Source organism: Anopheles arabiensis, chromosome 3 (genome assembly GCF_016920715.1).
Source record: "Anopheles arabiensis isolate DONGOLA chromosome 3, AaraD3, whole genome shotgun sequence".
NCBI lineage: Eukaryota > Metazoa > Arthropoda > Insecta > Diptera > Culicidae > Anopheles > Anopheles arabiensis.
Genome location: NC_053518.1, coordinates 19,508,919 through 19,536,553, shown reverse-complemented (window position 1 = coordinate 19,536,553; position 27,635 = coordinate 19,508,919). Strand labels below are relative to the sequence as shown.

Here is a 27,635-nt window from a genome sequence, read left to right as displayed (position 1 = left end):
TTTTATTTTTAGCCTCTTTAATGTGAGCTTTCGAATCGTGAGCCCTTTACTTAGCTGACCACTGGTGGTTTGCTTACATTAAGGGAAATTAGAAATTTTTATCACGCATGAGCTGTTTGTCTACGCTTTTTAAGTGGTAATTGCATAACTATAAGACCGAGGTAGATTTCCTAATTTATTTTTCAAAGATTTAATTATGTTTCTGATTTCAAAAGTAACTAGAAGTTATGCTGTAAATGAAAATAAATCACTTCTAATAAATCTTGATGTCTCTAAATGACAAGGAACTGAATAGTTACATCTTGTTTTTGTTCATATCATTTATAATTTGGACCAGTAGATTGTTAAAAAATAAATTAAAAATTGAGAAATAATTAAATTGCTGATTTTTTTGGTCATATTTAAACAATTTGATTCTTCTTCGTTTTTAAGAACATTGAGCTTCAAACAGTTAACAAATAAAAAATATTTTACTTATGAGATAGAATTTGGAACTCTACTCCACCCATTCTGCAATTGGTACAAAGTAGGCAGAAAAAAACCCCAAAATCTATTACAAACCAAGCGAATGGTTCAACCGATAGAGGTTAGCCACACGACCGTTGTAATTCATTCTCACAACAATTTTACGCCATTTAAACGCAATTACTGTGGCCACCGGAACAAATTGGACAGCTCCCCCCAATGCTCTGCGGTTGCTGATGCGTCGTCCTCTGCTGCAAACTAGACCATTTGTTGTGGTGCGTTGATTTGTGTTTTCCATTTTCGGTGTACAACAACCGATGTGTTTGTTTCGTTTCTGTACATGTGCAGCACAAAGCGCCTATTTAGGAGGTTATTCGATTTTTCTCTTTTTTATGTCTGCTTCTAAACATGCCTGCCAAATCGGGCCCCCAATTTCCCAATTCCATTTCGAGGTACGATTGAACTATGGATTGGAATAGATCTCAAAAAAAAAGAATCGTGCGTGGTACGTGATCGTGCGGTGGAAGCTTAATTATGTGATCCTATTTTTTTTGCACTCTTCCCAGTTGTTCGAGGCTCTGTGTCTCTGATGAAAGCGATTTGTGGTTTGTGAGGTTCCCATTTCGCAGAACGGATAGAAGAGCGTATGCATAATTCAACGGGATTGCCGGTATCTTGCCGATATCTCACACTTGAAATGGCACTAGCAGAAACCGCACACGTGCAACATCGGTCACAGAAGTCACTTTCACTCGGACGTCTTCCCGGCCGACGGTGTCCGCCGAACACTCCAGCCCAAGCGCATCATGCATTCATGGTTCACCTAACCGAAAGGATTACGTAAAAACGGTACCGTGGTTCCCCGTTTTCCTTTGGTAGCGAAAGTGGTGTACCCCGTCTGTTCTGCTTGCAATGGTTTTGTACCGACACTATGCATACATACATATCCGTGGCCTGGCTGGCAGGCTTTAGATTAAACAGTGAAAACAAATCGCTAGCAAGCCTCACTAGAGCCAGTTCGGTCCTCAATACCCAACGAAATGCTGAAGATGCACCGCCGCTGCAGTTTGCGATCGAAAGAGTGTTTTGTGCGATCGTGTCTCTATTGATTTCGAGCGGAACGTGAGCTCGCGGCGGTTTGCCTGGCGGTGAGGCATCCCGAAATGCACTCACACGCCACACGCGGTTGCATGTTCACGAAGGGCATCCTTTTACTTTCGAGTGCATTGAAGAAGGAATGTTTGCCATTGCTGGGTAACACGATACGATACGGAACATGGACATTCAACGCAAAACAAAATGTGTTTGAGTATGAGGCTCGCCTGAGGGGTTTCAGGTATTCTTTAGACTCGTGAGGCCTTGCGATGAGGTGCTTATTTGCTATTAGAAGGGGGAAGATGGAGATACTTGTTCCATTCAACGCGAGATAAATCGTTGTTTGAATAGTAATTTATCATTTCAGTTGAAAGTTTCATCTTTAACTTCTACTGCTATTATTTATGTCCACAGATTGTGTTCAAATCATCTTTCTACAGATTGTCGAATATGATAAATTTAAGCAGTATTTCTTGCATCAACATTGTATGAAAAAGTATGAAATTTGCCTTTTGTGAATAATATTTATCATTAAATTTGGTAAATTCAAGGAAAATTATTCCTCAGTTTATACAAATAATTCCTCTTAAAATCCAAAGCTTATCTAAGCAATGCCACAAACATTAATTAAACGGAAAGATGCTAAATTCTAATGCAATAAAGCATTCCACGAATCATTTAACCGACCACGTAGCAACCTCTATTCCACACCAGCGATCATATCACAATACCGTTTAATCCCGCTCGCTTACCGCTCAATTAATTCTTATGAAAGATCGTATCGTCTTCGAGTTTTCGCGTAATGTAACGCATTAGACAATCTTAATTAAGGCCATCAGGCACTCTGCATAATGTCACTCTACACTACGGTGGACGGTGGATCGAGGAATTGAGATCGATAGCGGTACATTGGTGGGCCGCCCGTCTGATCGAACTGGAGCTCTCGGTAACTATCTGCCTTCGGTGGCATACGTGCATGGTGGCATCTTTCTAGCGACTCCACCAGCCCCGAGATCATTAGAGCAGGCCGTAGATGCTATCGCGACCGCGTATCTTCTTCGTCATTTGCATCCAGCATATGATCCGTGAAACGTTTCTCCGGGCGCTCGATCTCTCTCTCTCTTTCTCGATTGGCCTTTCTCAGGGGCACATTCCACTGTCCGGTCCAACACCGGTTGGCTTATTTCGTCTTCGTTGCATATTTCACAGAACATGTGTGTGTATGTGTGTGTGTAAGTGGCGGTCATTAAAAAAACGTCCCCACCTTTCCCGCACCTGTGCTTCTCAGCGCTTCCGTTGCGCCCGCGCGCTCTGATTACCATCGGAAGACGGCACAAGGGCTTTGGGACATACGGTGTGTCATAAATTATGACACCGGAGCAGCATGCGAGTCGGCCACTGTGTAATGTGCAAGGTCTGCATAAATGACGGGAAAGAATAGGCGTAGTAGAAATGGAACCGCAACCTTATAACGCCACAGTAGAGAGGGGAATGTAACTAAAGCTATTTGATAGACGAACTGGCGACTTCTTCGAGAGAGAAGCTAGAACTCAAGTTAGTTTAACGGTTCCAATATGTTTTGTTGGAAAGTTCTTATCTACTGAGGTTGAGGGTTGAAATACTTCAAATTTGTATTGAATTTTGTACTGTTATGAAGTGGTTCTTCTGGTGGTTGAAGTGGTTCCCAAATGGTTCTTCTGGAGTTGATTCTGGATTCTTGCGATGACTAATGCGATGTTACTGTTGAATCAAACATAAAGGCAATTGGAATTAAATATTTACATCTTTCATTGCTGTTAATAGCTCTTCTTTATTCTAAAATTGATTTCGATTAGCTCTGTACGTATCTTTGCTCGCCAATAAATACGATTGCTCAAAACTTAAATATCAACCCAAAATGTCAACGTCTTGTTTATGTTGATTCTTCAAAAGGAACGGTTTCGGCCGTATTGCTTGTCCAACTTCAATATTGATACTTCATCGCCTCAATATACTGAACTATTGGATCAGCAACAGTGCCATATTTACGACGCCACGGCTAACCTTGGCTCACATTTCTGATATTTAATTTCAGCCAACAAAAGATACCTTAGAGTAAGTCAAATTGCCGGCAGAAGATCGGGTCATCGTTTAAAGAAAATATTGAACACTCTGTCCGTGAATACCATTACCGAACGAGAGTGATCTTACGTAGTCCTTGAGAATACTTTCATTGTTTTGTCTGAAATTTCTTTGTTTTCTCCCTTTTTCCTCGTACCAAGTCGTTTGCTTACACGTCCATGAAGTGTGGAGAGATCGATCGTGTTTCCGAACGGTGATACATTATGCATACGCAACCAAAGCCAACATTGGAGCCGATTTCCAACAAGTAATCACTCATCGATGCCACAGCGCCATAAACAAACAGTCGTTTGAAGGATTCGTTGTTCATGTGCATAATAATTGCAGGAAGAAGCGAGAAAAGCACAGAAAAATGGTCACACGGAAAAGAAAATCAATCTGTTTTCTGTACGATCACGGCGATGCACCTTGGCGCGGGGTGAGCTGGCGCTGCCTTCGCTTTTGCTGTGCATGCGAAAATGTTCACCGGCCCAGGGTCTTGTGCGAAAGTCAATTTCTAACACCTAACTGCCAGCAAACTTTCGGTGGCAATGAGTGAGCGCAAATTTCCTTGCACAAATTTATGCCAATCTTGGACCGGTCGCAATTGGATGCGGGTGTACCCAACGTGGTTAACCGTCGAAAAGATGCTCTGAATCGCAAAGCAGTGCGCGATGAAAGTAAAAGTTAGCGACCGTTGGTGCCGGAGTTCAATGACGCGCGTGTCACGTCGCGTTAACCTTAACCGCCGCCGCGCATTCGGGTTAGCGATTTGGGGTGATTTATGTTTCATTTCGCTTTCGGGGGATGGGGGGGGTGATCGGTGCATCCGAATCTTCCACGGTCAGCCAAAGACGCCAAACGCAAAGAAACTCAAACAGCCGGAAAAGTGGTCGAATCAGTTTTTGCTTGGGAAATCGCTTTCCTGACCGTGTGCGCGTACTTTTTGCGGCTTTGCTTTGTGGTTTTCCACGGAGATCTCAATTTTTTGGAGTTGTTTTGAGGAAAAAAAAAGTTAAGCCCAAAAGTGCCGACACTGAACGATGACTTTTTAAAACGATCTAAAAGGTTTGTTTTGTGGACGTATGTTTTCATTTCCGCTTTCGGCTTGCGCGGCGGTTGGAGGTATTTTTGTTTGAAAATCTTCAACTTAGCTCATCGTTTTCACTCGTTAGCTAACGGAAATCGGTTCGCTACTGGAGAGGAGAAAATCAAACCTCCATTCCGGGCCTCTTTCACGGTGTTTCGTTTGCATTAATAATTTCCATAATGTTCATTCTTCTGCCCCTCGATCGATAGTGGTGCTATTGATAGAGTTCTTTTGTTTTTCTTCCATGCATACACCACCAACACCGCTCTAGGTTGAAGGAGAAACTTTCCACAGCATGTTGTTTTGTGTAGTAACGGAATTAGTAGATAAACATATCAGGGATGCTCTAGCAACAGCAACATCAACCTCATTGTACATCGCACTACTCTTCTGCTGCAATCTGTTTTGAAGCTATTTTTTGTGATTCAAATTTTTCCGTCTATCGGCAAGTTCGAAAAACAAACCCACACAATCACCACCGCCACCACCACCAGGAAGAAGGAAATGCCTACGATTTTGGCAGCTCATAAAATAACACTTCGCACCGTGGTCCCGGAGCTACCCCTCGTTTCGGTTGTAGTTCTCTTCCGCGGTTTCGTTCAGTGACCGAAAGGTTCGTCCAAACCTCATCGAAGGCCCTCGTCGATGATCCGATTGCCCATTAACGGAAGTTTTTTTTTCGATGATGCTTTATGTGCAGCCGCGCTAGTTTGCGATATATTTATATTCATAACGGTAAGCCGGTAATGATTCCGGAGAAGGGATGCCCAGGTGCTGGTCGAATGATTTTGGATATGGAGGGTTTGTTGTTTTGTTTTATGTTTCGTGTGATCTGCCCTGGCCGCGATGGTGGCGGCGCAATCATCATCAGTATGCGAACCTGTAGTAGGGTTGAGCGCAGGAGGTTGCGATCGATTGCAAGCGCGACTTCCAAATGGTGGCAATAAATCGTTCAACCAAGAAGCATGTTTGGTTATTCAATGCGCGGTTTTTCGTGTGTTGGATGAAATTCAAGCGTAGGATATTAATTAAATTTGAGTTTGAATAATAAAAAAACAAAATGTTTGAACTTCAAAGAAAGTAGGATGAACAATCATTCCTTAAAAATATATACACAGGTTTTGACTTCCTTGGACTTCGGTCAAAAGACCAAATTCCTTTTGTAAATAAATTCACAAGGACTATACGCATCTAAGAATCAATCTAAAATCTAGTCTTCTCGTAAGGTATCTGGATTATCTGAACAAATATTGATATACTTATACCTGGAACTTCTTGTACTAAAAACTGATCATGTAGACATATTCTAAGATCATCTTTCATTACAATTTTAGAAATAAAAGCCAATTGCACTGATATTTTTCTGTACAACACGCCAGATCTGCAGAACTCTTTTGGAAAGTAGGTTTCGACGACCTCATTAATATCTAACATGATCTCACCATGATTCTTCAATGATTTGATATATTCTGATGTTACCTCAATAACGTTTTTAAGGTAAATCTTAATGTAATTACATAATGATCTACGGGATAAAAAGGTGTAATATTGAATTAGTTTACTATTACATTGTATTCTGGGTTATTTAGATGACAACTTTGTCAAGTAAACATGCACGAGGTCGCATCATAACCAAGAACTTTAGTCGCTATTTCTATCAAGATGATATTCAATGTTGCTGAAACCTAGGTCCATGCAACTAGTTAATATCCCTAATGTTTTGTATATGTTTTCCAGTTGAAATCTCAAATTTTGAAGCAAAACCTGCACCTTTAAACAGGTTGTTACATTAAACTTTGTACTGTAACTTTCGATCTTTGAAACCCCAAGCCATTGCAGTGAAAATAATAATCTTTTACTTTTACTTTAATTCCACCTCTCTCCTGGTGGCCCTTCTGATTGATCCTAATTATGCCAACTAAATCTAATTTTCCCATTTCTCTTGTCCCATTCCAGGTAAGAGTGAAAGCATCGCTAATAAGATGAAATCCTTGTCCCCGGGACTGTGTCCACATGTAGTAAGTGCGAATTCATTTCGTCTCTGTATCCAACTAAACGCTCCAAAACGGTTCTCCAGCCCTTATCGGCACAGTCAGGCCGCAGTCGAACCTTGCTCACTCTGGCCCACTTTCAGCAGCCTAGGGATTGTAGCCTTTGGTGTGTGTCGTGTGTCGTGTGTCGCCCAGAAGCCCACCACTATCATACGATCTCCAATCCTCCTTGTACCTCTCGTATCCAATCTCGGTGGCATGTTTTTCCTCCCCACAAACAGCGTGCGCCACTTAAATGTCATTATCAGGGCGCGGCAAATGTCAACGTGTGCAAGTATGCGAATAAAAAAAAAACCAGATCGGCAATTCAATGTTGCACAAAGCGCAGGAATCTAAACTGGAGGAAAAAAAGTTTCTTTCTTGCCGTCGCCGAAGGTGAAAACTCTCGCATCCCGACGAAACGAAACGGTATCGCACCGGTTGCGATGGAAAACCTGTCCGAGTCGCGCGCGTGTGCCCTTTTTTCCCCTTTCCTGCGTCGAGTACCGTCCAAGGTTTGTGGCCCGGTTTTGATCCACTTTTTTACGCCACTCTCCGTTCCCTTACACAGCCTCCACAAACGGGATGAAGGGACGCGCCTTCCCGACATTCTCCCACGTGTGTAAGGCGCGTAAATCAAACGAAAACAAAAGCAAACGTACCATTACTACCCTTTCACTTTATATTGGCACAGGTCCAGGTGTCTGTTTGTGTGTATCGGCGGTTGTCGATTTTTCCCCAGTTTTTTTTTTTTGCGTCCCAACGGAGGTGGAAAACATGCTTCGGGTTTTATTTGATGCCAACGCCGTGTGCATCCGTTGTTAGATGTGTTCTGTAGAGTGTCTGTGGGTCTGAGGGACTCGTGTGTTTTTTTCTTTTTGATGTTACCTATTTATTTCCTTTTTTTTGTAACGACGCCATCTTCGGCAGCGTCTCCACTGGTACTTGGAATGCGTCGACTGTCGACTGAAGGTTTCAGGGCCGTTTGAAAGTTGTTATCTTGTCGGGCAAGTTTTTTGTTTGCTTCATTCCCTTGTCGTGGTCAAATAACAATTGCTTTTCTGCAGTCGATCGATCGGCTCGACCGAGGCTTCCGCTCTATGCGTGACTCCAGCACAGCCCATAGAAGGCAAGGTTTGCGTAGGGGCTAGTTTCATTAGGGGAGAAATGAACGTTTAATCGCTTTCATTTCGCTGCTTGGGATCGCTACTAGAAGCTTTGAGCAAAATGGGGCTGCAATTCTGTTGTCCACACGCAATCTGGTTTGAGCTTTTCTATTTATACTTGCACAAGAGAAGGTATCTTGGGACAGAAAGAAGCTATGAAATAGATGATCCTGATACTCTATTTTTGTCTTGTTTGTGTGGAAAGACATCTTCAAACCATCGCGCAGAAGTACCTCAATATATAACAATTTATAAACCATTCAATTTTAATTAAAAGTCGCTTACTGTCCCATTGGCTATCAAGCCAAGCTCATTAAAGAAGCTCCCGCTCATTGCCATTGCGCACGAACTGATTACCCTGATGGTGGTTGCAGCTGATCGTGACCAATATTTTGTGGATACGATTATCATGAAACCGAGAGCCCATCTTGCCGATGTAGAACAGAATTTATCTATCAACCGCTTTAATTCCCCCATTGGCCGGCCGTTTGTGCCCGTTACCTGCCATCGTAAAGCGTTATTGGATGTGCGCTCTAACGGGGAGGACACATCCGCCGATCGTTTATGATGGAAAAAAGCCAGACCACCACCACACGGGCCACTAAACGGTTTGCAAACAAACCGTCCGGCGGGACACACTGTTTCTGTTGGTACGGCTAGACAGCAGCAGCAGCATCTTGCTCGGAAGAAAGTGGTTTGACACGATCATTAAAAGGTTTCACCTCTCAATCCTTACCTCTTTCGTCCAAGACGTCCCATCAGGCTTCCCTTCAAAGGTTCCAGTTTGTGGTGGTGTTCGCGTGCGCGATCGATTGATTAAAAAGAGTCCCGTGCTCTAGCCGTTCCAGGGGCGTGCCGAACGCGATAATAAATTCAACATTTGGTGCATGAAATCACGAACGCGCGGTTTGACAGCATACCGAAACTCCACTGCCGCTCCCTCGAAAAAGCTGCCTGCCGAGCGGGAGCGATCGCGAGATCGACGCCCCAAAATGTCAACGGCGCTAACCCGCGAGCGCCTGAACTTTAAAGTGTGCTTCACGACCACAATTACTATGCAATTATTTCGGCCTTTTTTCCCTTCACTCTTTCGCTTTTGTTGTTCGGAGGTTGGGAGGACTGGGACTGGATGTGCAGCTTGAGCAGCAGCTGCAGCAACAGCTTCCTACCGGATCAAAGCAAAGTATGTGTGTAACCGAAAGGAAAATGGAACTTTGTTTATGAATGTGTTTGCACAGTTAGCAAACTCTGGCAAGAAACAAGCAGCAAACACCTTGTTCGCGGTGTGTGGAGGCCGACAAACGCGCCCTGTTTTTTTTTTTTTTTTTTTTTTTTTGCAATACGTTTGAATCTGCCCAACCTGAGAACTGCAAGCGCTGCAAGCGAGCTCCATTTGCGTTCTATTTGGCGCGAATCGTGACTTTTCGTGGTGGTGCTCTTTGTGTGCAACATCACTCGCGCCCATTTGTTGTGCGGCTTTTCGGAGGTGTGGATGAGCCCTGCTGTAAAGCCCTTCCTTCCCTATCGAGGTGTAGTGTAGGAAGTGTAGCTGTATTCTAAACCGCAGGTATCCCACGGCCGTTCCCTGCTGATGGAACGCGCGAGTTGCAGCCCCGTGGGGTGAAACCATCGTGCTGAAACGGAACGCTCATAAATTCCATCCCTGTTTCATGTCAAATCGTGGTGCGCGGTGTGTACACCTTTGCAGCCAGCGATTGCCTGCCATCTAGAGGCCGGCAAATGGCAGTATAGCAGTGTGAAGGGTTTTGTAGATTTGTTTCTACGTCTGTGTTAACTAGAAAGGAGGCTTATCTGCACTTTGGCCGCGTTGAGTAGTGATAAGAAGCTGTTGTGTTGTACTGTCAATGTTGGACTGATTTATGCTCTAAGCGTTTGCACTGAAGAAAGACAGCGTCGCTTAATCAGTTGGACCCACGCTGTTGAGTTATTTGTGGGAGCTCTTGAGAGCTGATCCAAGTGGATCTATTTTTAGAGTACTTTAATATGGGTTTTCTCAGTCGTCAAGAGTTTTACATACAGTTTTATAGTACCTGGGTATACATTTCTCAGTCTTCAAATACTCTTACCCATGGTATATTTGCGTAGCTTAAATTGTTTCAGGAGTTTGTATTCATTAGACTAAACTGAAACTATCTTATTTTGCGAAATAGTTTCTCTTCATCCCTAATTTAAAAACTCAAAACAATGTGAAATAATCTTTAATGTAAAATGGAATACAATGTCTAATGGAAGGTTTATGAAAGCATTTTCAATTTTAACTCCAATTCTAAATATCCAATCCAATTCTCAACGGCAGTGTAATATTTCTCTTTTTCAAGTTGTTTTGTACAAAATATGCGTTGAGCAGATGCTTAATACGCAATCATATTGGATGTTTCACAAAACTTTAATGGATTTCATTGAATTTTTTCAATAGCAATAGGTAATTCTTATTCTTGCTCAAGCATCTTCCCTTTTTGGGTCTCAAATAGTTGTGTGACTCCTGCTATTGTTAGTCCGATTCCGACTCAGGCAATATCCGAACCATTAGTTCCACCTGGAGTCGGAGTCGTCCGGAGTCGCCCGGAGTCGTTCGGAGTCATCCGGAGTCGTCCAGAGTCGTCCGGTGTCGTCAGGAGTCGTCTGGAGTCGACAGGACTCGTCCAGTGTCATCTGGAGTCGACAGGACTCGTCCAGTGTCATCTGGAGTCGACTGGAGACGTCCGGAGTCGTCCGGAGTCGATCGGAGTACACCGACCTGATGCAATGTGATCACATTTCTTGGTGTTTTATTTCTTCCACTTTGCACGTTTACTTCATATATAGGCCTTTGTTTTGTAGGTCGTCTCCGGCCGACTCCGCACGACTCTGAACAACTCCGGACGACTCTGACTCCGAACGACTCCGAACGACTGCGAACGACTCCGAACGACTTCGACCGACTCCTAACTACTCCAGACGACTCCGGATGACTTCGAACGACAACAAACGACTACGGATAATTCTGGGAGGACCTACCTCCAGGAGTCGGTTCCGAAATTAATGGAGTTGACTTCGGATTTTTGCCAACTTTACCCATCACTAGTCTCAACTGCTGTAGACTTTTGAATGGACTAGTCAATTTTGCCTATCAGAGAAACATTAGAAAATGGATCGATGAATTGTATACTTTTAATTCATAATTTTATACTAACTTGGGTTATTTTTTGCTATTTTTAATGAATTTTGCCCCTCTTAGTTAGAGTGTGTTGATGTTTTTTTTTCCATTATCTGGCGTGGTTTTGGTTTATTGAAATTCACCCAAAAATAACCCTTAAAATCCTTCAACTGGATCAATTTCATCTTTATTGAATGTCGTGATCATTAATGGATCGATTGTTGCTGATACGATCTAACGATTTAATATACCGTGAAAACTCGAACGCTTGGCATGCCACTCTGAAATCGATCTCTAATTGACTGCTTACAAATGAGTATATATAAATCGCTTGCTATCAAAATAATGTCTCACACATGTTCCTGCTGCCTCATCAATTTGTTTGGATTATGAAAGACATTCACAACAAACAGAAACGCTCGTTTTTGCCCCGTTGTTTTATAGATTCCTCCCCAAGTTTGTTTTTCCACATTTTTGTTGTTTTTGTTGTTATACATCCCACATTCCACCCCCTCGGATCGGAGATTGCGGAACAGTATTTTTTTTTTTACAACTGCTTTACAAACGCACACAGCAAACGGTACACATTCCGGCGCTCGATCCGTCCGTTCTCGGTGGCGAGCAAGTGGGTTGCAACGTGCAGCGCACGACGACGCGGCACCGCACAAACCAGACCTAAACCACCGACTAGCAGCAGCGTGCATCATCACTTACAAAATCACGAACGGTCCCGCGAGCCAACGGTTAGCAATAAAACAGCATCGTGTGGTGCGGTACCCCGATGCTGAAATGAAAAATCCACCCACAACCCACCACCACCCGGTTCGGTGCCGCTTCCTGGATCCGTGAAAAATCCTCCCTCTCAAGATCGAGCCGCGATCGATCGTATCGGGCAGCTCGGATCGTCGGTACGGCCCACCGTTTGTGTTTCGTTCGAGCTTATGGGTGAAGAAACAACAGTTTTCCACCTGACGGCACACACAGCACCGATGGCGGCGGCCGCCTTTGGACAGTGCGAGAGGTCGCGGTCCAGCGCCCAAACGGCAGAGTTTGCTTGTGTATGCTAAACTGGGTTGCCAAGCCCCCTCTCCTGGTCCCCGGGGTAGCTCAGTTGCCTTTTGTTTTTTGTTTGTTTTCCGTTCAACTGTGTGTGCGGGCCGCTTCGTTCACACTGTGAAAATTCACTTTCTTCTACGCGCGCTACTGCGGACAGCACGGGCTGCAGCTTCACTCGAACGGAACATGGAGCAGCGTGAGCGATTTGATTGATTGATCTTTTTTGACGCAACCGTTGCGAGTGTCCATTCTTCGTGGCTGCGCCGCTACGGACAATGTTGCAAGTGCACGTTGAGGCATGCGTTGTGGCAGCATTAGTTTAAAGACTGCAAAGGAGCAAAGTGCTTTTCGGATAACGCACAAAGCGCGAGACTCTAATCAAATTTAACGCCGCACCACACTATCACGATTGCACAAGGCGTTTGAGAGCGTTTGTGTTGAAGTGTTCGGTGGGTACGATTACAGCGTCGTTTGGTTGGATTCCTTTTGAAGCACATCAATCAGCAGGATCACTTTTTAATGATGGTTTAAAGCGATAAGAGCTCGCTTCAGTATTTGATTACGCATTATTTTGTTCTCCTGTTTAAATAATTACTATTTATATTTTAATATTGAAAGTTTCTTCTTCTATAAAAGCCACTGTTTCTAACTTAAAACACTGCAATTAATCATTTGCCCCGTCCACATCACATGCAAAACCCATCACTAAATGCCTCCCCGCCAACATCTGACTAATGAACGCATTAGCGAATGTGCCATCCTTCTTGTGAGCTTGATTGCATAAAATTGCCCTTTTACGCGGCCACTTTCTCTTGCGCGTCTTTCTCCCGGTGTTTTTGTCGCATCCAATTCACCTCGCTCGTTTTTGTTTATGCTGCTACTGGCCCTGCTGCTACTACAACCCTTTTCTGCATTAATAACTCCCACATCTTCTTCCCATCTCTCTATGGCATAATTTTGCCTTCACACGCGTGTGTGTGTGCCCTGAACGAATTATAAAAGCTGAAAACGATTTTTTGTTTCGCTATCGTCGTGCCTCCATCAACTGCGTGTGGTGTTGTAGAAGGAAAAGATCGCGTTAGATATTAGCATATCTTTTGCACTGCACTTGGGCCTGTTTGTCTATCTATCTCTCTCTCTCTATCTGTCGCTTTTAAAACTATTATTATGTGTGGGTCTGGCAAAAGGTGTTCACTCAGTGGCGTTGTTTCACAAGTTTCCAAGCACACTTTTCCTTCACACACCTTGCACTCTTGGGCCTCGACCGCCGATTATTCACTTTTAATGCGCTCTCATTGGTGCAATCAGTGCACCAGAATGTAGACCCCACAGACAGACTCACTTTTATCTGGCACGCGCACGTTACCTTCTCATCCCATTTCATCGAACCCACGAATTTCGCTTTCAACTCAGCAGGTGTGTTTATTCGGGTTTTTTGGTTTTTGGCGCGCGCTACATCTATCAAACTTTTCCAATCTTATCTTGTGCATCGAAAATGGTTTGCATAATTTCTGCACTTGGGTGTGAGAACTAGTGGGCTTATAAAAAATGTCTATCCCCATCACCTGGGTTGCCTGGCCCCAGTAATTTGCCAAATCAACGTGCTCTGTTTTGCAAATTGAGCACTTAAGTTTGCAACCCACAATAACATGTGCACCTGAAATTGGCAATACAGGCAAAAAACAAAACACACCGAATGTGGGCACATGTGTGTGAGGCCGAGCATGTGAAATTGGAACGAAAGTGCGAGTGCGGCTGCATAAAGCGTGGCTTGGGTAAAAGTGATAGTTTCACACCAAGCGGTGGCGATGAGTCAATGATATCAACTGCAGTTTTTTGTTGGTGTGGTTTTGGGGCATTTTTCTCTCTCAACATCAGTAATTATAGCAATGCAATAGACACAGATAGGCTATCGGATTGCGGTGTAGCTTTGGGGGTTTCGAAATGAGCTGTCGAGTATAAATTGAACTAAAAAGCTATTTAATTATCTCATTATGATTGTGTGGTGTATGTGAAGAAATAGATGTTAGAACATGGTGTTATTATCATTTTGATCGAGTCAAAGATATCTTATTGGCTCAAGCAGAAAAGGTCTGTGAAACAGATATCACACTTTCTCGATAGGGGTTTTGACATAAGTAGTATCATCATCATCCAGGCTTTTTCAAGCATTCAAGCTCATTTAATGAAATAAGTTTTTCGCTATTTTTAAGCGACTGGTACATATCGAACATGACGTTGGTGATGTCACAAAGTATTTTGCGTTTAATATTAATTCACTATCAGCGGATGTTGCAGTTTTACACTTGATTCTGACATTTCCTTTAGACGAGGTATTAAGTTGTCAAATAGTATTGCAAGGGTTGTATAAATAAGGCAATGTTTTGAATTTTTACTATACAAAAAACTCTAATTTTAGGTAAATAATAAATGCAACAAGTGTAAACCGCAAAGATAGAAACTTATAATTGACCAGTCTAATAATTGATTGATGATTTATGTATCAAAACGAAACGGTCCTCCGTGATGCATATCAAAATAACACGTTTAATAAATTCACAATTCAATTGCCTTTTCTATAATCGACACAAAAACTGTGCTTTAATCGTCGAAATTGAAATGATCACTTATCTATCGATGATCTTCACTTTCTTTGATACGATAACGCAATTTTCGTGATGGGCTTTTGATCAAAATCTAGGACAACCACAATGTACCCTCGTCGATCGTTTACTGAGCGCACTTGTACATCTGAGCTCACCTCAATTCATGGATTTAATTAAGCGAAATCACTTCGGAACGTTTAACGCTGTGCGAAGTCACCCAAATGCACACCACCGCAGTGACGATCGCGAGAGCTTGTTAAGCGTCATCCTTCGCTTGTGAACGCGGAAATGAAACCAAACTCGCTGCCTGCACACGGTAATGACTCAATCACGGAAGAGAAGTTCCAAATTTTGACGAGTACACCGAACAGAAGAAACCAGCACAAAAGCACCATCATCATCATCATCATCATACACCTTAACGATCGAAGTACGTACTCGTTTCGTTGGGTTCTCTTACCTCCCAAACACCCAGAATAAGCGGGGTCACTTGAAACCATTTTCACAAGCAATCGATCGCTGTTAGACGAACGACAAGTTTCCGAAAACCAAACAGTCCCCACACAGCAGTGTGATTCACTGCTGTGTCCTATTGGCCTCAAAAGAAGCCTGCGCTTCGACAGTGTAGTACCCTGCCGTTAGCCGTACCGAGGGACAATAATTGCGCGCTTAAGCAATTGCACTGCGGCACCACGGCAAACACAGTATGACGCGCCGCCACCAGCTCCTCCACTCCACTGTTTTTCGGGGAGGGAAAGAATTGGAAAAGTGCGCGCGCTCCGCAAGACAATTTGTGTTACGCCAACGGTGACGACGATTTGCTGTCAACCTCTGGTACAAAATAATCAAAAGCAACGGGCTTGGTGTTATGTCCTACTAACCGTCTCTCCACTCGTTGGGAGGCAGAAAAGAGCATGGTTGAGAAGATTGGTTGCTCGGGATCAGTGCAAGATCTTAAGGTTTAAGGAAGATTAGTGTGGAACAGGGACAAACGGTGTGTGTATCCCTTTCATCGGAGATGGATTATTGGAGAGCGAGGATGAGCTTTGTGTTAGGCTTTTAATTGTGACCCCTATTGCGAAGTAGGTTAGGAAAAAGGGGAGAAGCAAATTGCTGTTTATCAAAGAAATTGGTTAACCTTGATGAAGGTATTAGATATGGTGGTATCTCTAGAAATAAGGGCACGGCAATGGGGGTAGAGACTTTCTGGACATTCTGGAGCTTTCTTCTGAGAAGTACAGAAGTACGCAAAAGTTACTGAATCTTCCGATTTCATTTTTGTATATCTCCTAAAAACCCTGGAACCTAATGATTTCTCCCCAACTAAACCTCCTGTTGAAGTGTGTATACCCCCTTTTTTGCTGCTGTTTCAGTTTTGCAAGAGGATGTGGTTTTCGGTGCAGAAAGTGGGTCAAATAACCTTCCATTCTAGGAAGGTGCTTTTGGAAGGTGCTGTTTCTCGCCAACGCCCATCTAACTTTCAAGAACCGGCTGTGAATCACGGAACCAAACACCACCACTGTATGAATCATCCAAAGCCAAAGAGATGACTCAGACTGAGCAAGTGGATCAGCAAGAACAGTAAAGTGAGCGGGACTGAGCTACCGATGCACTTTGCTGAATTTTGACACGGAACAAGCCGGTCGTTTTCGATGATCCGGTTTCAACAGCTCACTCACACCCTAGAAAGAGGACTCGCGTGGATTGAGTAATCATAAGTCGCAATTTCGATGTTGGCTGTTGCTCCATGTCATCATCATACTGCCTAATGGTGCAAAAATATGCAAATGTTTGCTAAAGCGCGATGTGGCGGGAGCAACGGACCCAACGTTGTTGTGGCATTCATAATGTATGCCTCCCTCGAACGTATTGCGAGGAGAGGCATACGTTGAAGTGTAGTAATTCGCACAGTCCAGTTATCGTGTTTGGTTTTGTGTTTGGTAAACAGCGGGAAGGCCTGAGGAATTTAGCTTCTTCTTCGTGGCTGCACTAATCGTGTCACTGCACTTTGACGAAGGTGGAAGGGAATGCATTTGCGATTGTTTTTTTAATAACGTTTGCACGCAGTTAAGTAAGCGGGGGTTAAGCATTATGACTAGGAAGTCTTCCAAAAGCAGGAAATATCTAAAGGAAACAAAATAGAACAAAACAGCTAGTACAAAGTTATTTCCTTTTGCTGTTTTGCTGTTGGAAGCACGTAATGCGATGAGATGAATATGACAGGACAAAAACAATGTTGTTTAAGTATTGTTTTGTATGTTCTTGTTACGATTGTGTGTAGCCTCTGAGCCTCTACGGCTCAAAACTGAGACGGAATTGAAACTTATTTATAAGAGGATGAGAGATTGTTGGAATGAGGAACAGGAACCTCTTGGCAAAACAGATTTAATTCCATTTTAGTTACCAAAATAGGAAGTCGAACAAAAATATCAAAAATATAAATTAGTTAATGTAAAACCGCGCCAAAAATCGTATATCATGAAACTACAACTATTCTGATAACATCAATTCTTCAAGAGATCAAACCATTCTTCGTTTGTTTCATATGCATTTTACAGTCACTTCCATTAAGTACAGTAAGAGCTGCATCAGTCACGAACTTCATTCCTCTTCTTACGGAGTGACTTCTTGACCTTTACACCGTCTGTGATTGATTGGGTTCACCCATAATTAGACATGGAGAAGGGTGCGGTTGGTACGAGATTTGATCCGATTATTGGCATCTTGTTGAGTTCTGCCCATTTAATACCTTTATCACGGGAGCGGCTTTAAATAATGCAAGATCAAATAGCCTTTTGAAGGTTGATTTGAAAACGTTGGTTATAAATCGACACACTGCCAGTGTCTGAAGAACCACTCCGTGGACAGGTTGTTATACATTAATCTGGACATAAATCAAAGTTTGAAGTTGAAGTTGAAGTTTGATCTTAGGGACATGTTCGCCGCATGGAATGGTGTATGTTTATTCACTAAAAAAATCAATAATCAATAATAATCATCAAATTGTGTGGTTCTTTTTGAAATTAATGTCTTTGATAGTATGTTTGTACGTTTATGGTAGGTTTTGTATGTTTATGTTTGATTATCAAAGGGTTCTACGGTCAATTCAAGGGTTTGAAACATGTATACCTCTACATTGATTCCTCGCCAAAAACTGTCAAATAGTATCGTAAGTTTTTGTCCTATTCAAACATGTAATTCAAACTGGTAAAAGTATTATTTAATGTCAGTGCAAAAACATAATTTACATTTCCAATGTAATATCCAATTTTCTAAATTATCTCGTTCAAATCAAAGCCCTACTTCAGATCTCTACATCCTCATTTGATTAACTATGATCTAAAAACCTATCGCAGACCACATGCTTGCTAAAACCTCATTCACACGGCTCTAGAGCCTCCTGCCGCACGCACACAGTTCATCCGCTCAATAATCGCCACCAGGAGCCCTAAATTTTATCAATGCTTTTCAGCACAACCCGCCTCAAGACGATGCATCTCGTTGACCTACCAACGAGCGCCCGCTATCAATAAATGACCCGCCCCGCGAGAACGGTTGTGGCCGTAAAAACTAACCTCACATCATCCACGCCGAAAATAAAAACCCTCCAGAGTGAGTGCGCGAAAAGCAATAGGCGCAATGCGGAAAAGGAACCAAATAAACGCTAAAGCTGCAGTGTACTGTAGTGGACGTATTAACCGAATTTTGACCAATCCGATCGACGAGGAAGGGGAGTTGTTGAAAAGGTGAATGAGCCGTGCTAAATTTCATGCACTGTTGTGGAACAACCCGTACTTTAGCCGATGGATTGCGTTGAATGCTAGCAATGTTTAACCCAGTTACGTTCTCCTAAGCGGGAGTAGGTAGATGGAGGTAGAAATGACGGACTTTTCAGGGACCCGTCCACACCGGAACGCGAAACCCGGGGTCCATCGACCGGATCGATAATAGCGAGAATCGGTCAATCTCCTCCTATAAGCGTGTGTGTGTGTGTTTGAGTGCGTTCGCTTACAACTATGATTAATTTTCACACCAAATCGTACAAGTCGAATGAGTTGAAGAAAGCACACGTGGACGGAACGGAGAGAATGGAAAACAACAGCCAGCCAGCCCCCCTCCGAACAGTAGAAAGAGAGCCCCCAGTATTTGCTTCAGCAATCAATCAAACGGTTTTTCATTCATCGCGTTTTGGTTCAAACAGTGGCTTTCTTTCCGCTTCGCGGAGCTTTCAGCGTCCGTTTGCATACGGCGGTGGCGTGTGTGTAATGCGGGTAGTAGTACTTAGCCCGTCTAACGATGGATAATCAAACAGCGAGTGAAGTGTTTTGGAGCTGGAAATTGTTTCTCCTTTTAGTACACCAACGGGGTTTCCCGAAATAACATCCAGAGAAGACTAGGTCTTGGCCTGCTTTCCGAGGGGGTTGGGGCAATGCCGTGCCTGAAGTAGTACCGTCTGAAGAACAATTCTATTGTACGGTTTGGTGCTCTTACTTTAACCTTCATTGTACAATTGTACTTTCTTATCTGCTTTTCCTTTTTTCCTACAACGTTCAATTGCTTTTGTAAGGTTCTGTGGAAGATGATCTGTTTGCACTCCTCATGTACAATTAATTATGTTTTTGCTTCGCATACGCGCGCCTACCTTCACTGATCTGCTGACATATACTTGAACTCTCCATCTCCAACCGCGTCCAACAGTGTGAACTTTCTCCTTGTTCCTGCGCTCAGCTGTCAGCCCATTTTACCTTACAGGCAATTGCGCAAGCGCTGTAGAATGAGCAGGGAAGACAGCACCAGGAACGTGATCCTCCTCCTCCAAAGACGACTACACATTCGTCTTCGTCCGCTGGGAACACTGTGTGCTTTTTTCGGGAGGATGTTCATCAAAGTGTGTAATAATTACAGCGTTGTTGTTTGACTGGGAGAAAATATTCACGCGCAAAACAATACACAACCAGCAAACCCCCCCTCGACCGGAGAACGCTTTAATGTAAAGGGCGTACCTTACGACGACATTAAGCGGGCGGAGAGATGGCTTCTCTTCGGACTTCGTTTGAAGAGAAAATTGCCAATCCGCACCGCCCTCTGGGGTGATGTGTTTTCCGGTGGCAATTTTTCTTCATAAAATTTTGCAAAACTTGCCGTTCCCAAAAAAAAGCAGCAACTCACTGCAAGCAATATTTGTAGGTTAATTGCGCGATGTCAGCAGTGCAAAATTGTGCCGTTACGGATTGTGAACTGGGCGGGTTGTCCATCACGGTTTTGGCCCTCTTTCGGTGGAGGACGGCTCTACACGCACCCACTCCGGCCTGTGATGTGATGTTGGGTGAAAATTATGTGTGCCATCGCAAGGCAGCTTCTTCTATGCTTTATTACCGTCCCACAGCGACTGGGACTGTGTCCGCTTGTCTGCAGTTCCGCAATCCATCATCATGCTCTCTGCGGTGGTATGCGTGTGTGTGTGTCTGTGGCGGGGTGGCACACGTCCATCTCATATCATCGGGGAGCCGCCGTGACGGTTCGTTACAAATGGCGTGGCGCGGCTACCTTTGGGCTTACGCAATCTCTCACCACCAAACCACTATAACATCCCTATCGGTAACCCTATCACGATCGCACCTGGGCGCTCTGTTGGACTCCGCGTGTTTTTGCGGTCGCATCTTCCGGCATCATGACGCGGCGAAACTACCTTTACTATACGGTACCCAACAGAAGGAAGTAACACCATCTTCTGATATATGGTGGTGGTGACATCCAGCTCAAAGAGTGGTGTGGTTTCCGTTTTCGATTGGATCACTTTATCGCGAACCCGGGGAGGGGGAGAAACCGTTTAATGTTGTGATGTGATGTTGCTGCTACTACTGGAATAGCTTAACTGGACCTGGGCACACTGTGCGTGTGAGCAGCCCCTTAGCCGTGGTTACATGTTTAATGCAGAGATGCGTTTGCAGATGAACGCGCGATAAATAGCATGTTGCATTTTTGCTATACGTCGCAATGTGCCCGCGTGTGTTTTAATTACTGATTTCACTTTTGTTTATCATTGCAAATGCAACCAACCATGATAACTGGGTAATGATGGATATTGCAAAAGAAGAAAGTGTGCTGTTGGTCAAGATGTCATAATGATGGGTTATCTTAAAGGTGCTACAGGAAATCTGAAACCGTTTTGTAATGCATCTTTGCTGATTGGATGAGTGGTAAGACATGACAGGCGGTGATGTATGAAACTTGTACTATAACTCGTTATGGACGTAATCGATAAATTAAAGCAATGACATACAAACAGCAGCTAAAAAATGCTGAAATTAGTAAAACGTTAAGAGTTCATGAACAGCTAGATACATCAGGGTTAGAAGTTACTGTTTAAGACGGTTGAGAAATGTCACGAAGTTCATCAACATAATTCCTATCAGGATCTTCAAATTCGTCTACCAGCAAACAATCGCTAATATCCTCGGAACTAGCTTCAGATGTTATATTAAGTAAAGAATAAGCAATTGAATATCCAGAAGAAGATGTTTAAGCCTATGAAGAACATTTACAGCGGGACAAACGTCGTATGCATCTGGTAGAATACATTCAAACCGGTAAAATTAAAGCCGGATGCTTATAACAAAGCAAATTTGGAGCCCTTCTTAGAATCCGTTCAACTGGAAATAGTACCTTCAGGCATCAGTAGTTTATAGTTACAAAACTTTATTGATAACCTACATCCCACACTGCAGGATATGAAAACTACTCCAGTATACAATTTTACAAACATGATCAAACACGAGAAAGATCAGGAACTCGTACATCCGTCAAACCGTCGCATCTCCGAGGTTCCTTGGAATTTCCAAAATCATACGTGATTTGGCACTGCTATTTGCAAATTTGAGCTGATATCTCCAAACTTTGATGTGATGTATTCCATCCAGACAATGACGTCATTTCAAAGGTATTTCAAAGGTGTATGTAAGACCTCCTATGCTTATTACAAACAAATAGTCTTGCTATAACTATAGGTTATACGTACAATTGAAGTAACGATCGACCTTGCATCTATTCGTAGTAATATACGATTTATAGTGGCTAAGACATAGGTCTTTTGTGATATTTTATCTAATGATAACAAACACCTTCTTCTATCATGGATTAAATTGTATTGTCATATCCGTTGTCATGCTTCATTCTCTGCATTCAAAACCTTCAATACAATAATTATCACACAGCCTCTCCCCCTCCCCCCTCCCCACTTCTTCTTGCCTACAAACCTGTCTGTCGTGAAAGCTTTCCACCCCGTTGTGGTGTTGTGCCCTTCGAATATTCACATCAAATCGCTGGCCGATCACCACCTCCCATTGAGCGTGTTAGGTTAGGACGGGGATGGACAGATTGCAGCACAAAAGAAGTGACAGCACATTCGCCGGCGTTCCACACGCTAGGGCTCCATTTGCATACCATTGGGGGTTTGCATGGTGCAAGGGCAATTATTTAATATCCACACCGACCGCCGGCCGATCGCGGCTAGCGGAACCGATAATATGCAAGTTGCCGGCAAGTTGCAACATACATGCGGCTGCACCGTTGCTGTGTGTGTGTGTGTGCGGTAGACAACGCTCTGTCTCAAGTGCACGACGCTTTGTTTAGTCGCGTTTAGTGTGGTGATGGAACAACGTGATGACTATGGGGCCGGCCGACACGGATCATCGATCAACATCAGTTGACATGGGCTTGACAGTTGACAGCACGCGGAGTAATCGACGTTGACCACCGCTCAAGCTCGAAGCATTGAAGGTCTTGCAAAGCGGGTGTGTGGTACCCGGGAGAAGGAATGCACATGATGCAATTTGTTTAGATGCACTTGTTTAAACGTCCGACAGAGTATGCCTTCAACGCGTGCACTTACTGTTAAGTGAAGCAAAGGGTCTGAATAATTCCTCTCGTGAGGGTGAAAAATGAATATATTAATATCTGCTGTGCTCCACTTTTTGCCATTGTATAATCTTGTTGCTTTCTAGCCGAACGAAGAAAAGCCCTTTAAGCCAAACGATGCCACCGCGGGTCCGCTGGCACCGTAATCCCTTTTAATTAGGCATTTCAATAAAGCAGCATTAAGTTCAGCTTCCCGCTACCACTTTATTCGAGCCCTTTCGATAAAGCCGCCGCAACCACGCTACGCTACCGTTAGGTAAGCGCAGGTGGGGTTGGTTGTTTTTATTACTGCTCATCATTAAAATTAATAAACAAAAACGGCATATCAAAATATACAAAAACTGCCACAACTGATGTACGCATGAAGGGCTGTGCGTGAAGAACATAACGCTGAGGCTCATTATGCGCAAGTGCTTTCTTTTTTTCCTACGGTTTTTAATTCATGCCAACTACCACCCCATACCAAATGTGTTAGAATTTTTGAAGCGCTTTTGTTTCGACAGTGATTGACGCACTTTTGTGTTCCCCCTTACCCCCTAAATGTGTATCACTAGTTCGTTTGTCTGTAACGGGGCTAATAATGCCTCGAAACAGGCAAATCGCGCATACAAAGTGGACTAATCGAACGTAAATACTTTCGATCGGTACAATTACACCGAAGATCGCAAACCTTTGGATGCGCTACACACAAGCGCAGAGTGGGATCTAGTTGTTGCACATCTATAACCGCATGCCCGTGCTCTCTGCGCGCTATTGCAGTTTGATTTATGTGTGGCCCTCTGATGCAACAATCACAACCAAACGAGAACACCGCACATACGTGTACACACGCTCGAAGGCAAATCGACGATCCGATGGATGGATAATTATTCCCTCATCGTCGCAAACCACGCGCAGTTGGTGATCCACAAAGCCCAATTGGATATATTTTCGCATATCACGCGCGTGCACCGTGTACGATCGCAATTTCGCACCCCGCAATGGCCGCCGGGGAGTAGTTAGGGTGTGCGCGAAATGTAGCCCCCCCGGGTGGTGGCGTCAAATTTGCTGCTGGTCAACAGTTTTTACGACCTGTAAATGGTACCATCATCATCATCATCATGATCATCACCATCGGCGTCGTTGGGTGATTTGAGTGTCTTTTTCTGTGCGAACGATGGGGCATTTCTATATCCCTGCAATGAAAGTGGTTAAAAATTTGCAGTGCCCAAAAACGGGGGGAGCTGTTTTCGCTCGCGCGCCCGCAATATAGCAGCCCAATCAAGCTGTGAATGTGCGCACCACACCGCGGGTATTTTATGCGGGCAAGCATTGGTTTTGGCTTACGAAATTGTGGTTTTTTGCTCTTTTTGCTGGCACCACCGGTGTATTGTCCTGATGTCGTGATTGATTTATGTAAGGCAACGGAAAGGTTTATTATATACTTGGTTTGGCACCAGATAGATTGCAGATCTTAGTTTCATAGCCGTAACACTAACATAGTTTTTTGGGATATCTCATTGTGTTAAAGTTTTTAGTACAGATAGGATTCAAGATATTACTATAATCATCTATTGAATTCACAATACTAATTTGCCCTATTATAGCATCGATCCCTACCAAGCGGATACGTATCTTATTGCCTTTGCTGGACAAGTAATTTAAACCGTAGTATGCCACTGTGTACCTGCTAGATATGTATATTTTGAATTGTCTATTTTACAGATGTTACATATAGATTTTGCAGACAAACATCTGTTTAAACCATGTATGTTGTGAAAACTGTGGTCCTAACATAAGGTTAACTTGAATTTCCAGAATTAATCATATTTGTAATTTTAATTCGGTGTCTCAGTCTATAATTCGGGGGCGGTCCGTGGTACAGTCGTCAACTCGAACGACTCAATGACATGCCCGTCATGGGTTTAAGCCCAGAATGGATCGTCCCCCGTAGCAAGGATTGACTATCCGGCTACGTGGTAATGAATTAAGTCTCGAAAGGCTGTATAGGCCGGCATGTCCGCGTAGGACGTTACGCCAAATAGAAGAAGATAGAAGAGGTCCCAGTCTTTAAAAAAGTGGGTTTTAAAACTTACAGAGCACGGCAATTCTGGTATACAGAAGTTGTTTTTTCGATTCTTTGGAAAGATATTCGGCAAGGTATGATCGGCCCTTTGGCAGGATCGCAGGGTCGTACCGTAGTTTCAACTGCTGTGGCCTGAGTCATAGACTCTTTGCCTAATGTCCAAGCCCTTCTCGACAGTTGCTTCTGACACTAGTGTCGATACCGATACCGTTGTCGAATTTTTGACGAAGAATTCATGGGGTTTTGTCCTATTTTGTGTGAAGAGTAAGTCAAGATTCTTTTTCTTTGCCTGTTGAGTTGCCAACTTGCTCGCTAACTTGCTTCATAAAGTAAAGACACGCTCTGTTCTTAACTCATTGAATTGACTTTGAATTGTTTAATGTTCTTTAAACAAATTCGAGTGTATCATCAGGAAGAATATGCAAAAATTAAGTTAAAAGGTTATTTCTTTGTGGGGGAATTGTGTATGGAAATTTTAAGGATATTACAAATATTTCATAGTTATAACAGCAGACGTTAGTAGTAATATTTCGTACGCTGAAATAATTCCTTGGCTCATCTCAACCCATTCCTGAACCTTTCATGTCAACCTCATTTTTAATCTTCCATCCTTCGTCCGCAAACTTTGCGTCCGATTCGCGATCACATTCCGCTTCGAATGAAAAACTCGTTTGATCAAACAAACCTCTACAATCTACCCGAACCTGTCCTTTGCCGCTGAAGCTCGCTTTAAAGGGCACGCACGCTTTTCACTCATTTCCGCACTTTCCCGAGGGGAAAGGGAGGAATAAAAAAACAAACTCCTCGTCGACATAATGAAGGGTTGGAATTGTGTACGCAATCCGCTCGCAACTGCGGATGTTGTGAAAAACGAGAGGGAAAACTGGTCTGCAAACGTTCGATCCTACATTGTCCATTCCTTTAGAAGAAAAGCCTCCGAACGGAAGCATTAGCGGTAGTTCTCTCTGTCTATCTGTGTGTGCGCTCTCGCGCCTAGGAAAGGAATGTTCCGACCCACCGGCACTCGGTGACCAGAATAGCTGTCCCGGAAACCTCCATTATACCGCTGTGTGTGATGGCAACTTCCGTAGATGGTCCTCAGTTCCTTCATTCCTAATGGACATATCTATGTGTTGTGCATGTGTGCGTGTTCTTCCGCATTTCAGCCCATCTGATAAGGGATTGGTTTGTTTTTCGCTCCGCTAGTTTCGATGAAGACATAATGACATACCGAAGAATGGAACCGCGTGTGGCGGCTCGAGCACAAACATCGTCCACCTTCTCCACCACTGATATGCGCACGTACTTATCACGAAACCTGTTCTTTTTGCTCTATTTCTCTCCCTCCCCCCCCCAGAGGGCCGCGTCGAAGTGTCGCGCGAAGGCAAATACCTGTCCACGCTGTCCGGTGCGAAGGTGCTCGGCGAGCTAGCCATCCTGTATCACTGCCAGCGAACGGCCACCATCACCGCCGCCACCGACTGCAAGCTGTGGGCGATCGAGCGACAATGCTTCCAGACGATCATGATGCGCACCGGGCTGATACGGCAGGCCGAGTACTCCGATTTCCTCAAGAGGTAAGTTCAAAGTTCGCCCTCTCCCTCAAATGTTTCCAGATCTTGTTCTGCAAATTCAGATCCTCACACAAGCTGTCACATCTATCAAATGATGGCGCAAACGAACGGAAGCGAGTGATCAATTTGTCACGATCAGGTCGGTCGGTCGTTCGGTCGGTGCCGCCGTCTGCGTCAGATTTATGGTCCGAACTGGGAATGCTTTTCTTGGAAGGTGGCTATGATGTACCGTTTTGTCGTGGGAACTAAGATACAAGGTCTGATGGCCGTGTGCGCATTCGTAGCGACGCGATGCCATTCGACAGAGGCTGATGGTGCTGGCGGAACCCGGTAATTTTAGTAGCAGCAAATTACATGCATTATTGAGAATACAAGGCTTTAAGGGGAGGCTCAAATGGGTCCCTCCGGTTTGTTTAGATCCTGGGAACTATTTAGCAGCCTTTTTTATCAAGTTGGAGTAAAACTCTGAACTTGAGAATGGTGAATTCTTGAAGCGTTTGGTAATGATCGTTCTGATGGAGTAAGACATGGACATGATCGATGTATTTATAGGACATTATAGCACAGTTTTGTAGGCAAAAACAATTAAAACTCGATTCCCCACCAGACCACGAACATCATACCTTCAGTTCCAATAGCAACAAGTTCTTTGATAGTGCGCAAGCGATTAAAACTCAACCGCACAACCAACTCTACATTTCGTAGTGTGTGATTCCATTCACTTTTTGATTCAGTTGTCGCAACCGAATGGTCAGATCAGGGCGGTTTTTGATCGGGCGGCACCCCGGCCTTTTACGTTTCCTGCCTCTCGCCTGCCTCGCAATTCTTCAAAACGCACATTGGGCAAGCTGTTTGCTTGCAACCGGTATTTCGCCCCTCGTTCAAAATCACCGGATAGGGTGGTGGTGGGTCTCTGCTTGAAGGTAATGGTAATTGATCTTTGAACTGGTTTGCTTGAATGCTGGACCGCTTTTCGGCAGACAGGAAGAAAACGCTTATCCAGATACGCGACCAAAACATGAACGAAATTGGAGTTGATGTAATAAGCAATGCAACAAAAAAAAGAAAACATCAAAAAGCTCTCATTTTAATATGTTCAAAAGCCTCTATTTATTGTCCCAACGTAAGACAACATAAATATAAATAGCTTTTTGCACCCAATGACACCCTTGTTATGCGCTCCAATGTTACATGCAATGCGTTTTAACCTCGTTGTTTTCCACGAGGAAATCGCATTTGGGGTGCGATGTGAGGTCATCTGCGTTGCGTAAAAGCGTACTTTACGAATATGTCATACCGTTGATTAACGAGCGG

General features: G+C 43.7%; 1 protein-coding gene across 5 annotated transcripts in view; it reads left to right on the top strand.

Annotated features, from left to right (window-relative positions):
• The window catches only part of LOC120899642 (cGMP-dependent protein kinase, isozyme 2 forms cD4/T1/T3A/T3B), a 129,620-nt gene that overhangs the window by 93,360 nt on the left and 8,625 nt on the right, over nt 1-27,635 (top strand). For all 5 annotated transcript variants that reach the window (XM_040305713.1, XM_040305714.1, XM_040305716.1 and 2 more), the window contains one exon: nt 26,105-26,324. In XM_040305713.1, coding sequence (XP_040161647.1) covers nt 26,105-26,324 — 220 coding nt within the window. The remainder of the gene's footprint in view (nt 1-26,104; nt 26,325-27,635) is intronic.